The sequence below is a fragment of the Hemitrygon akajei genome, chromosome 6, assembly GCF_048418815.1.
Source record: "Hemitrygon akajei chromosome 6, sHemAka1.3, whole genome shotgun sequence".
NCBI lineage: Eukaryota > Metazoa > Chordata > Chondrichthyes > Myliobatiformes > Dasyatidae > Hemitrygon > Hemitrygon akajei.
In genome coordinates, this window is record NC_133129.1 from 123788255 (window position 1) to 123800788 (window position 12534).

The 12534-nt window shown below is 43.4% G+C and overlaps 1 protein-coding gene across 3 annotated transcripts in view; it reads left to right on the forward strand.

The window, feature by feature from the left end:
• The window catches only part of dgkza (diacylglycerol kinase, zeta a), a 463144-nt gene that overhangs the window by 212753 nt on the left and 237857 nt on the right, over positions 1–12534 (forward strand). For all 3 annotated transcript variants that reach the window (XM_073049180.1, XM_073049179.1, XM_073049178.1), the window contains 3 exons: positions 8323–8418; positions 10178–10255; positions 11033–11089. In XM_073049180.1, the coding sequence (XP_072905281.1) occupies positions 8323–8418; positions 10178–10255; positions 11033–11089 (231 nt within the window). The remainder of the gene's footprint in view (positions 1–8322; positions 8419–10177; positions 10256–11032; positions 11090–12534) is intronic.

Sequence of the window (12534 nt, forward strand, 5' to 3'; positions counted from 1 at the left end):
CGAGGTTGACTTCAGGTGGATCTGTTGGAGGTCACAACTTAAGGTTAAAACATAAAGTCAAACCTTTGTGACTGAGGGAGATGAAAAATTTTATGCCATTACTTCTTGATTTAAAAAAAAACAGGAGAGTTATCCAGGTTGTCAGGGCAGCATCTGCTTCGTAACTAATGACAGTAAGATAACATTATTTATTAATATAATTGTGGGTGGTAGGTTTGTATCAATTACATAATTCTCCAACGGGATCCCACCACCAGGCACATCCTTCCCTCTCTGCCCCCCCCCCTCCACTTTCCACAGGGAACATTCCCTCCACGATTCCTTTATCCACTCGTCCCTCCCCACTTATCCTTGCATGCGAAACAAGTGCTGTATCTGCCCGAAACATCGACTGTTCATTCCCATCCGTAGACGCTGCCCGACCTGCTGAGCTCCTCCTGCACATTGTGTATTACTCTAGATTTCCACCTCCTACAGTACCTCTTGTGTCTATTATTTATCAATTCATGTTATCGTTTGTAGGAGCTTGTTGTACACAAGTTAACTGTTGCATTTCTTGCATTTATAACAATCCCATCACTTTAAAGTGGCATCGTTGGCTCTAATGTATGCCCTGATCCTGTCCTGAGTACTCCCTGTGGGTGATCTTGCTTGTACTGCATAATTTTCTGTTACTTCTACTGCTTCACCTTGGATAAATCTGATCAGAAATGAGGCAAATTTATTTTTCTGAGAGGACAACTAAAGTTAACACATTAATCTACCGCATGCGTACAATATTAAATTAATTTTGTAGATGTTGACAAACAAGCAACTTGGTCCGTTGCATCCTGTTGCCTAGAATATTGGATTAGCTTCCGGGGATCTGGGGCCCTTTAACAGAGTGGTATTTCAATCCCATCACAGCAGCTGGGGAGCCTTTAATTAGTCAGTTAAATGAGTCTGGACTGCAGAGATCGCCAGTAATGAGTAGCCAGATCTCGGAACTGGGAGTGAGATTGGGTGTCTGTCTGGAACCAAAAAAAAAACAATAAATGGGAATGGAGCCCACTGTGCAGCAGGATTCTGTCAGTAGTAAGAAAGGTCTGAGGAACCAGAATGATGGGGTTGTGGGGGTGTTTGTGTGTGTGGGTACGAGCTGGGCACCACCTGTACCTATGCCCATTAGGCTGGGGGCACTAGTCCCAAGCAGCGGAGTCACCTCGGGTGTCTCTGCCATTGAAGCAAACCTCGTGCTGTAAAGCCCATGTAAGAATTGGTGTGCAGCAGCTATCCATGTTGAAACAAAACATGAATGGGAAACTTCCACTCCACGTTGTGGAGGTCCGGAGCTGAGATGTCAACCTTCGTTGACAATCTCTTTAGCCACAAACCTGAGTTCATTCCACCACTGTGCTTTGGGAACCTGGATGCTTGGGCATTGACCCTGATGCTCTGAGTGCGACAAAGCAAGTAGGCAAGAGCCAGCATGCATCTCTAGGAATACTGACGACACAAAGTGAACCTTGCTACCATTGAGCGCCTTGTCTAGCATCTCACTGACTCGGCCTTGCGAAATTGCTGAAACAGTGAACAAAAACACACTCTGGAAAACCTGAACCACCTCCTATATGATGGGATCACCTTTCGGCCATGTTAGAGATTGACCACAGAGTGCAGCGCAGCCTTCAGAGAGAGTGCTTTGGTTTGCTTTCAGGAAATGGCGGGGGGGGGGGGGGGGGGGGGGAGGTAGTGTTTGAAAATCTCACACCTAGCACAAATATTGTGCGAAGGGCAATAGTCATCCTTGCCCTGCTATATTCTTTCCAGACCTGGACTACTTGTAGCAGGCACCTCAGGGAACTGGAAAAATGCCACCACTGGTATCAGTGCAAATATCTCCAAATTCACCGAAGGTAGGAGTGGTTCGATGTCAGTGACCTCTCCTGGGCCAGCATCCCCACTGTCACGTTCCTAGTTGCACACAGTTGGCTAAGCTGCATTGTGATACGTGTCCGGACCGTGGTGCCAGGGAGGTGGCTGTGGCAAATGCTTAGAGCCTTGTTTAAGGGGCATTAACATGGACACATGACCAGGTTAAGAATGAAAGGATACCGACTATGTGCATGGAGGTCAAATTAGTTAAAATTGGTGTGATGGTCGGCACAGGTGTGATGGGCCGAAGGGTCTGTTGCTGTGCTATATGGTTGTATGATCTGTTTTAGAACATAGAACAGTACAGCACAGGAACAGCCCACAATGTTGTACCGAACCAGCTAAACAGTAAATTTATAAAAAATAAACCCTCCTACCCACACCATGTCCATACCTCTCCAACTTCCTCTCTTTCACGTGTCTATCCACATGTCTCTTAAGAGCCTCCAATGTATTAGCCTCTACCACCATTCCAGGCAGGGCATTCCAGGTGTCCACCACTCTCTGAGTAGGAAACTTGCCCCTCACATCCTCTTTGAACCTAACCCCACTCACCTTCCATACATGCCCTCTGGTATTAAGCATTTCTACCCTGGGCAACAAATTCTCTCTGCCCACTCTGTCTGTGTCTCTCATAATCTTATAAAGCTCCATCAGATCTCCCGTCAGCCCCCTCCTCCATTCCAAAGGAAACAACCCAAGTTTGTCCAGCCTCTTAATGATAGCACATGCCCTCTAAACCAGGCAGCATCCTAGTGAACCTCTTCTGCACCCTCCCCAAAGCATCAACAGCCTGGGTTGACCAGAACAGCACACAACACACCAGACGTGGCCTAACCGGAGTTTTATAAAGTTCTTGACATTTGAACTGTTTTCTCTGATGTCGGACTCCTGAACTGGATATGCTTTTCCAAGCTCTGTAATGGGAAAAGGTTTCTAGGTCGATTGAGGAGAAGTTTATTTTGAGCTTTTTTAGAGGTTTGCAAAACTGTACCAACCCCTGGGTATCTCTGGCCGTTGGGTTGGCCAAACGAAGTAATGTGAGTTATTCTGATCGACACACAAGAAGGATGTGGTCGTGCTGGAGAGAATGCAGAGGGGATACGAGAGGATGTTGCTTGGATTTGAGAGCTTCAGTTATGGGGAGCGATTCGATAGGCAGGGTTTGTTTTACCTGGAAGTAAAGAGACTGAGGGGGTGACTAACAGAGGAGCATTCAATGACAAGAAGCATAGGTAGTCAAAATCTTTATTCTGGGATAAAGCTATCAAAAGCAAGAGACTATAGAGTTAACAAAAGTGTTAACGTATGAGGAGTGTTTGATGGCTCTGGGCCTGTATTTTCTGGAGTTCAGAAGAATGAAGGGGATATCACTGGTACCTACCAAATATTGAAAGGCCTCGATAGTGGACACAGAGAGGATTCTCCCAATACTGGGAGAGTCTATGAGCACAGCTTCAGAATAGAGGGATGACCCTTAGGACAGAGCTGAGGAGGAATTTCTTTAGCCAGTGGGTGGTAAATCTGTGAAATTCATTGCGATTGGCAGATCTGGAGACCAAATCATTGAGTATATTTAAAGTGAAGGTTTATCAGATCTTGATTAGGAATGGTATTAAGGGTTACGGAGAGAAGGCAGGAGAATGGGGTAGAGAGGGAAAATAAATCAGCTATGATCGAATGACAGAACAGACTTGATGGGCCAAATGGCCGAAATCTACTCCTGTATCTCATGGATTTTAGGAGATTTTTTCTTAACATAGTGGTTGATATCTGGAACTTGTGGCTCAAGGCCCTGATGAAATTACAGTAAGCACAATTATTTTTAAGAGTCAGTTGGAGCAAATGAGCCAGTGGGGGCCAGGCCAGGAAATTGGAATCTAACAGAATGGCAGAGGGCAGGAGAGGTGTGTCGGATGTAGGTGGGCACTGAACAAGGGCAGAGTGGATGGTGTCCAGCTGATATGAGCAAACAGAAACATTGGACCTGCTTATCTGGGGTTGTGGAGAGGAGACCTCCTGACGTGATGAGATCTGTGATGGTTCTGGAGATAGTTGCCTGGTGTTCATTACTGTGGTCATAGTCCAGAGAAGGGTGGGTAATGTAGCAGGATCCTCTTTTGAGTCAGTATGGGTGGAAGTCAGGAACAGGAAGGGAGCAGTTACTCTACTGGGGGTATTCTATAGGCCCCCTGGTAGCAGAAGAGATTCCGAGGAGCAGATTGGGAGGCAGATTTTGGAAAGGTGCAAAAATAACAGGGTTGTTATCATGGGTGACTTTAACTTCCCTAGTATTGATTGGCACTTGATTAGTTCCAAGGGTTTAGATGGGGCAGAGTTTGTTAAGTGTGTCCAGGATGGATTCCTGTCACAGTATGTTGACAGGCCGACTAGGGGGAATGCCATACTAGATCTAGTGTTAGGTAACGAACCGGGTCAGGTCACAGATCTGTCAGTGGGTGAGCATCTGGGGAACAGTGACCACCACTCCCTGACCTTTAGCATTATCATGAAAAAGGATAGAATCAGAGAGGACAGGAAAATTTTTAATTGGGGAAGAGCAGATTATGAGGCTATAAGGCTAGAACTTGCGGGTGTGAATTGGGATGATGTTTTTGCAGGGAAATGTACTATGGACATGTGGTCGATGTTTAAGGATCTCTTGCAGGATGTTAGGGATAAATTTGTCCCAGTGAGGAAGATAATGAATGATAGGGTGAAGGAACCATGGGTGACAAGTGAAGTGGAAGATCTAGTCAGGTGGAAGAAGGCAGCATACACGAGGTTTAGGAAGCAAGGATCAGATGGGTCTATTGAGGAATATAGGGTAGCAAGAAAGGAGCTTAAGAAGGGGCTGAGAAGAGCAAGAAGGGGGCATGAGAAGGTCTTGGCGAGTAGGGTAAAGGAAAAACCCAAGGTATTCTTCAATTATGTGAAGAACAAAAGGATGACAGGAGTGAAGGTAGGACCGATTAGAGATAAAAGTGGGAAGATGTGCCTGGAGGCTGTGGAAGTGAGCAAGGTCCTCAATGAATACTTCTCTTCGGTATTCACCACTGAGAGGGAACCTGATGACGGTGAGGACAATATGAGTGAGGTTGATGTTCCGGAGCATGTTGATATTAAGGGAGAGGAGGTGTGGAGTGTTAAAATACATTAGGACGGATAAGTCCCTGGGGCCTGACGGAATATTCCCCAGGCTGCTCCACAAGGTGAGGGAAGAGATTGCTGAACCTCTGGCTAGGATCTTTATGTCCTCGTTGTCCACAGGAATGGTACCCGGAGGATTGGAGGAAGGTGAATGTTGTCCCCTTGTTCAAAAAAGGTAGTAGGGATAGTCCAAGTAATTATAGACCAGTGAGCCTTAAGTCTGTCGTGGGAAAGCTGTTGGAAAAGATTCTTAGAGATAGGATCCATGGGCATTTAGAGAATCATGGTCTGATCAGGGACAGTCAACATGGCTTTGTGAAGGGCAGATCGTGCCTAACAAGCCTGATAGAGTTCTTTGAGGAGGTGACCAGGCATATAGATGAGGGTAGTGCAGTGGATGTGATCTACATGGATTTTAGTAAGGCATTTGACAAGGTTCCACATGGTAGGCTTATTCAGAAAGTCAGAAGGCATGGGATCCAGGGAAGTTTGGCCAGGTGGATTCAGAATTGGCTTGCCTGCAGAAGGCAGAGGGTCGTGGTGGAGGGAGTACATTCGGATTGGAGGGTTGTGACTAGTGGTGTCCCACAAGGATCTGTTCTGGGATCTCTACTTTTTGTGATTTTTATTAACGACCTGGATGTGGAGGTAGAAGGGTGGGTTGGCAAGTTTGCAGACGACACAAAGGTTGGTGGTGTTGTAGATAGTGTAGAGGATTGTCGAAGATTGCAGAGAGACATTGATAGGATGCAGAAATGGGCTGAGAAGTGGCAGATGGAGTTCAACCTGGAGAAGTGTGAGGTGGTACACTTTGGAAGGACAAACTCCAAGGCAGAGTACAAAGTAATTGGCAGGATACTTGGTAGTGTGGAGGAACAGAGGGATCTGGGGGTACATGTCCACAGATCCCTGAAAGTTGCCTCACAGGTAGATAGGGTAGCTAAGAAAGCTTATGGGGCGTTAGCTTTCATAAGTCGAGGGATAGAGTTTAAGAGACGCGATGTAATGATGCAGCTCTATAAAACTCTAGTTAGGCCACACTTGGAGTACTGTGTCCAGTTCTGGTCGCCTCAGTATAGGAAGGATGTGGAAGCACTGGAAAGGGTACAGAGGAGATTTACCAGGATGCTGCCTGGTTTAGAGAGTATGGATTATGATCAGAGATTAAGGGAGCTAGGGCTTTACTCTTTGGAGAGAAGGAGGATGAGAGGAGACATGATAGAGGTGTACAAGATATTAAGTGGAATAGACAGAATGGACAGCCAGCGCCTCTGTCCACTGCTCAGTACAAGAGGATATGGCTTTAAGGTAAGGGGAGGGAAGTTCAAGGGGGATATTAGAGGAAGGTTTTTCACTCAGAGAGTGGTTGGTGCGTGGAATGCACTGCCTGAGTCAGTGGTGGAGGCAGATACAGTAGTGAAGTTTAAGAGACTACTAGACAGGTATATGGAGGAATTTAAGGTGGGGGGTTATATGGGAGGCAGGGTTTGAGGGTCGTCACAACTTTGTGGGCCAAAGGGCCTGTAATATGCCGTACTATTCTATCTTCTATGTAGAGAAGGGCATAAGGACTCGTCAGAAAGCTGCTATCTGGCACCTGCAAGGTGGAGGTCGGCTCCCAGACCTTAAGGCCACCACCCTTGTCTAATTGAGGTTGGGATGTTCTGTCAGCGAGCGGACTACTGCTGGTTAAGGAGCTAGATTGGATGAGGGGAATGGAGAAGTTAAGGCGGTCAATGTAACTTGCACACGTGTTGTCTGTAGATGGTGCCCAGGAGATGTAGACCCTGTGAGAATTGCAGACTAGCAATAATTCAAAGAGTGTGGAATTGTATACTTGGCGTCTGTAATGAAAGAGAAGCACAGGAGATGCTGGAATCTGAAGCAAAAAATTCATCTGCTAGATGGATTCAGACAATCAAGCAGCCTCTGAGGAGCCAAAGAGACTGTTGATTTTTGGGGTTGAGACCCTTCTTGGCCCACTGTTATGTGCATGCATCTACTGATGCTTCTGGACACATCATCAGTGATGTTCCTGGAATTATCGGGTGTTTCGGGTCTTCCAACATCATACACCCTTCTCCAGGTGACGCAACCGGGGCTGATCAGACCCCTGCTTGTCTCCAGATGGTTAGCTACATATGACTCCATGGCTCCCCTCTCTTGAGCCACAGCCATCTTGAGGCCCTCTCTGCCGCATCGGTGGTATGACTGAGGATGACTGTCCTCTTCCTCTCTCCCTCGATGCCCAAATCGCTGAAGACTCTGGCTAAGGCCCACTCAGTTCTTCCTGCAATTTATATTTTGCTAATGAAAGGGAAGCCAAGGCATCCTTGGATTATAATTGTGGAAGATTTAACTCCCAGTGATGGAGGGACTTTCCTGCTTTTGTTGTTGTTGGCTAAAAGTCCAGACTATATTCTTCTCCCTAAGCATGGAGACCTTGGAATGGGCTTTCTTTTCCTCCTGGCTCAACCCAATGCTGGTAACTTTCAGAAGAAAGAGAGACTATTTAGATTAAATAGTCCACATCTAAAGACTATGTAGGAAGAGCATATATCTGTTAATTTGTCTTGGAAGTGGTCAGGCAGGTTGAGACTGTGGTGAGTTAACCAATTGGGCTTCTTGTTTGTATACATAGAAGTATAGGAATCAAAGACATAGTGGTTATATTATAGATCACGACTGGACTATTGAAGGTTATGAAGATTAGAGTGTGTTTAAAATATTTCTGGAATGGATCCCAAGATGGGGAACTTTGGTTATAAGGTTGCACTGGAGAAGCTTGAATAGTTCTGTGAGCAAAGAGATTTAATGAAGAAAGATACAGTTCTCATGATTGAGGTAGGGTATATTAGAGAGGCGCTGTTCTTATTAGTGGAAGGTTCAATGTTTAGGAGCAGGTTTAAAGTCGAGGGCCAAGGACCGGGGTAATGTGCAGGGAACATTTTTCTTCCAGAGGGTAATTATTGTCTGAATGTTGTTATCCTGAGGAGTGATGGAAACAGTATCAATCAGTGTAGTCACAAAGGCATTACATAAAGGTGGAGGAGAAGGACCTGTAGGGTTAAAGAGGAAGACAGGAAGCTGGGTCAGACTGGATGCCAAACAGAAAACCAACATGAAAATGATGGAGTAAATCGACTCATTCTGTATCTTGCAAATTTTATGATTGGACTTTCCAAAATTCACGTATGTTTTTGGTAATTCCCTTTCTTGGTCTTTGGCTAATAGATATGCTGTCACTTTATGTTTTAGGAAAATGCACTGTATGGTGAACACGTTTGGTTCGAGACCAATGTATCTGGAGACTTCTGTTATGCTGGGGAACAAAACTGTGTTGCAAAATTGCTGGTGAGTATTACTGATTGTTTGGTCTTGGTTTATAGGTGAAGGTCAGTGTGCATGCAGTAACTAGAAACTCTCCCTCTGATGTAGTGAAGCACCAAGAGTGTTTGATCATTGTCAGTAAATTCAAACTGAAATTAATTTCAGATGGCAATTTTTAGTCTGTGGAAATTGTCTATTTTCATACAGTATTGGTGAACACTGCCCTCTGGTGACCAATGCATGTATCTTTATTGTTTGAAACTGAAAGATTAATGTGATGAAAGTAATATTATACAGATATCCTGGCAAAATAAATTTTGCCCTTTTTTCTTTCCAAAATGAGATGTGATTAGAAAGTAAGAGATTTTGATAAGCAAGCTATCCTAGCCGTATGTGACTACTAGAATCTAGATTCTGTTTAATACCAGACAGTAAAAGAAAGTTTAGTATGTCTTTATAAGGCTACAAAGCAGATAACAGAGACGTTTTTGGTCCTGGTAAGGTATTGAAGATGCAGTTGAATATTAGGCGCTCAGCCAAGGTGTAATGCTTATCTGCTATAAGTATTTTTCAAAAGTAATAGTCATCTTGGAAGAAAGATTTTAGTGAACAAACAGTTCCCAGGCACGATGCCCCTTTTTGAAAGTGTGAATGCTGAATTTTGAGCTACATTATGTGCACAAATGTGATCCCTTAGTGGGCTGTTACAAATAAAAATGAGTTATTTTGTAATTTTGGTTTAGAAGCTGTCGGATCTCTTGCTGTCAGATCCGCAGATTGTTTTAGGAGTCTATGAATGAGTTGTTTCACAATTGTTTATTGGAAGTTTAAAGCAGTGAAACGGGCACAGTGCACATGGTAATAGCCTACTACTAGGGGATGAGCAGAAACTAAAGAACAACGGAGCTAAGAACTAAGATGAATTTTGCAGAAACAGACACCTTTATGCCAAGATGAGACAAATTCATGGGATAAGCAAGGGCCTATTTAAAGACACACAGGTATAGAATGTTTAACACTTGGACCAAAAAAATGAAAGATGATAAATTGTTATGTAACTGTTATATTGCTTTACCACCAGTAGGTGGAGTCTAACACCACGTATTGTGAAAAATACAGGTTAAAAACACAAGTAACACACATGAAATGCTGGTGAACAAGCTCCAGCATTGTTACGGGATCCTGCCAAAGCGTCTTGGCCCGAAACATCGACTGTACTCTTTTCCACGGATGCTGCCTGGCCTGCTGAGTTCCTCCAGCATTTTGTGTGTGTTGCTCGGATTTCCAGCAACTGCATGTTTTCTCTTGTTATGGTATTATAAATTATAAATTCAGTCTTGCTAAGCACTCAGTAATTCAATTTATAATCTTATTAAAAGCATAAAGAAAAACAGGTTCCAACAAAGCAGAAGTTTTGTGTTGATGAAGGCACACAGAACATTTCATTGCAATAACTGCTCAGGGATTAATTCATTGAAAGGTGGAGGGGTTTAGGTCCCTGGTCCTTGAATGCTGATTGGCAATGTTTGCATCATTAAATGAAAAGAGGTAAAATGACTTCCCCAAATGAAGAAATACTGTTTTTTGTCAGTTCAGTCTATCACCACCCTATTGCACTCTGTAGTAGTAAGTGAAAACTGAGAAGAATGATCAGTTCTTAGTTCCTGGAACTTGCATAGGCGAAATGCAGCTAAGTAATTTAGAAAGAGGAGGGCATGGAGCTGAAAAGCTTTCATCTATTCAGGACTTTGCGGTTGATCGTTCTTTTTACTTCACTTTGCAGCAGAGATCGGTGTCACGGAAGAAATGTGCTGCTTGCAAGATCGTGGTTCACACAGTCTGCATTGAACATATAGAGAAAGCAAGTATCTTGGACCTCTTTTATCTGTAGAGTTAGATGGCATTTGTTACCTTACCACAATGGACATGCAGATATAAATGTTCTGCATGTGATCTATTTTTTATTAATAGGCGAGAAGTAACTTGAGTACTTCTCCCAAATTTAAGTGCTTTGGAGAGGATTGCAGTTGACACCTGCTTGATCATTCCAAATATCCTTCCCTCATCACTGCCCCCTTGTGTTATGAGGATTGGCTGATTTCATCTCCTTCCCTTTGGCCAAATTCATCTTCCCTTGACTCTTTCTGAGAGGATCCAGCCTTTTTTTTTGTGTCTTTTCCTTTTAATAGACTTTAACAGACTTCAGAGGCCTTTCTGTTCGCATTTTACACCGTCCTCAGTCTAAAAAAAATAAAATTTGGTTATTCCCTTTAAAGTTATTATTTAACACTAATCTGGAAGCCATGTTTCACCTGCAGGAAAATGATACGTTTCCACTTCACACACAGAGTCTTGACTGGAAACATTCACTGCCCATTTCCCTCCATGGATGCTGCTTGACCTGCTGAGTTTCTCTAATGTCTTTATGTTATCCTGAATTCTTCTTTGTATACTATTTCCAAATGTTAATCCATCCATTGCTTAGACTCTACGAATTTTAATTTCATCTCAGTGCAGTTATTTGAAATTTACTGGAATTTTTTTAATGGATTACTAATCTCTTGTCTTCCTGGTTTTGGCTGTTTACTCTTGTTTTTTTTAAAAAGACTAGTGCTATTTTGTGTTTTTAAATCCACAGATAAATTTTAGATGTAAACCAACATTCCGGGAGTCTGGATCACGTAATGTTCGAGAGGTAAATGAATTAATATAACACAATAAAAGATAGTTGTCATGTGATATGGTGCATGATCTGCTAGAATTAGCCACAAGTCTTGCTAACAGCATCTTTACATCTGGGGGTGTTTATAGTATACAAGGAGTGGCTAAGGTTCTAGGTCATCAGTTGATATTTCTGACTACATTTTTAGACTAGTTGCTAGTCTATAACTACTTTGAACAATACCTAAGCTACATCTCAGTGCATTTTTAAAATAAGCACCCGCGAAGTAAAATATGACTTATTTAATTCTGACATCAATAGTCCAAAGTGCTGGTGGTTGCATCATCAATGCTGTCATCAATGCTGTCTTTTTGGAGTACTGGTTCGTACTCATCCTCATGATGAACAACAAATATCAGCCACCCCCAGTGACTGCACAAGTGTTTTTTCTCAGTCGATCTTGCAACTTGTAGCAATACCACAATTTTGAAACTGCTGCTGAGAAGGAGGTGGTGAATGCACTCCCGTGAAGCTCCTGGGTTAGGAGTTTCGGAATTTTGGCCCAGCGATATTGAAGAAAGTGCCTGATGTGTTGCTGGGATGTAGGCAGTTAGACGAAGGACAGGGTGGTGCTCTGGGTGAGGAGGCAAGTGGAAGGTAATGATTAGGAAATATGGAGAGGATGTTCGTTGTGTTTGCCAACTGCTCCTGTGTGAAGAATTGTATAAGTTTTATTAAGTCCATTAGGTTTAGAACTAGAACAAACTTCCCTAACCAGCTTATCTGCTTTCTGCCTTCTCATAATGTGAAAGGCAGTGTTCATTTATTGGTCTTCCTGTTCAAAAAATAATTTAAAATATGTAATGTTAATTATTAATAAAGGATAGACATACAGTAAGTTCATGCTTATCTTGCTCACCCCGTCCTTTTGGAAGCATTGGGCCTCTTTACATATGATCCGTATACGAGTCTGATGAGGAAGTTACATTAGATACCTTCTACCTATGGAAATTGTCTTGATGGATAGATCCTCTCTTATGGTGATGCTGTATCTGTGGGCGTGGATGAAGACTCTAGCTGAGAAATTATTCTTATTGGTGTTAAGATGGCATTTAACACTATCAACTACAAGACCTATTAAAATATTTACACAACAGTCTCAAGCACAGTTGTTAGTAAAACCTGGTTATTTTGAGAGTAACACACACAAAATGCTGGTGGAACGCAGCAGGCCAGGCAGCATCTATAGGGAGAAGCGCTGTCGACGTTTCGGGCCGAGACCCTTTGTCAGGACTAACCGAAAGGAAAGATAGTAAGAGATTTGAAAGTAGGAGGGGGAGGGGAAAATGTGAAATGATAGGAGAAGACCGGAGGGGGTGGGGTGAAGCTTAGAGCTGGAAAGGTGATTGGCGAAAGTGATACAGAGCTGGAGAAGCGGATGGATCATGGGACGGGAGGCCTTGGGAGGAAGAAAGGGG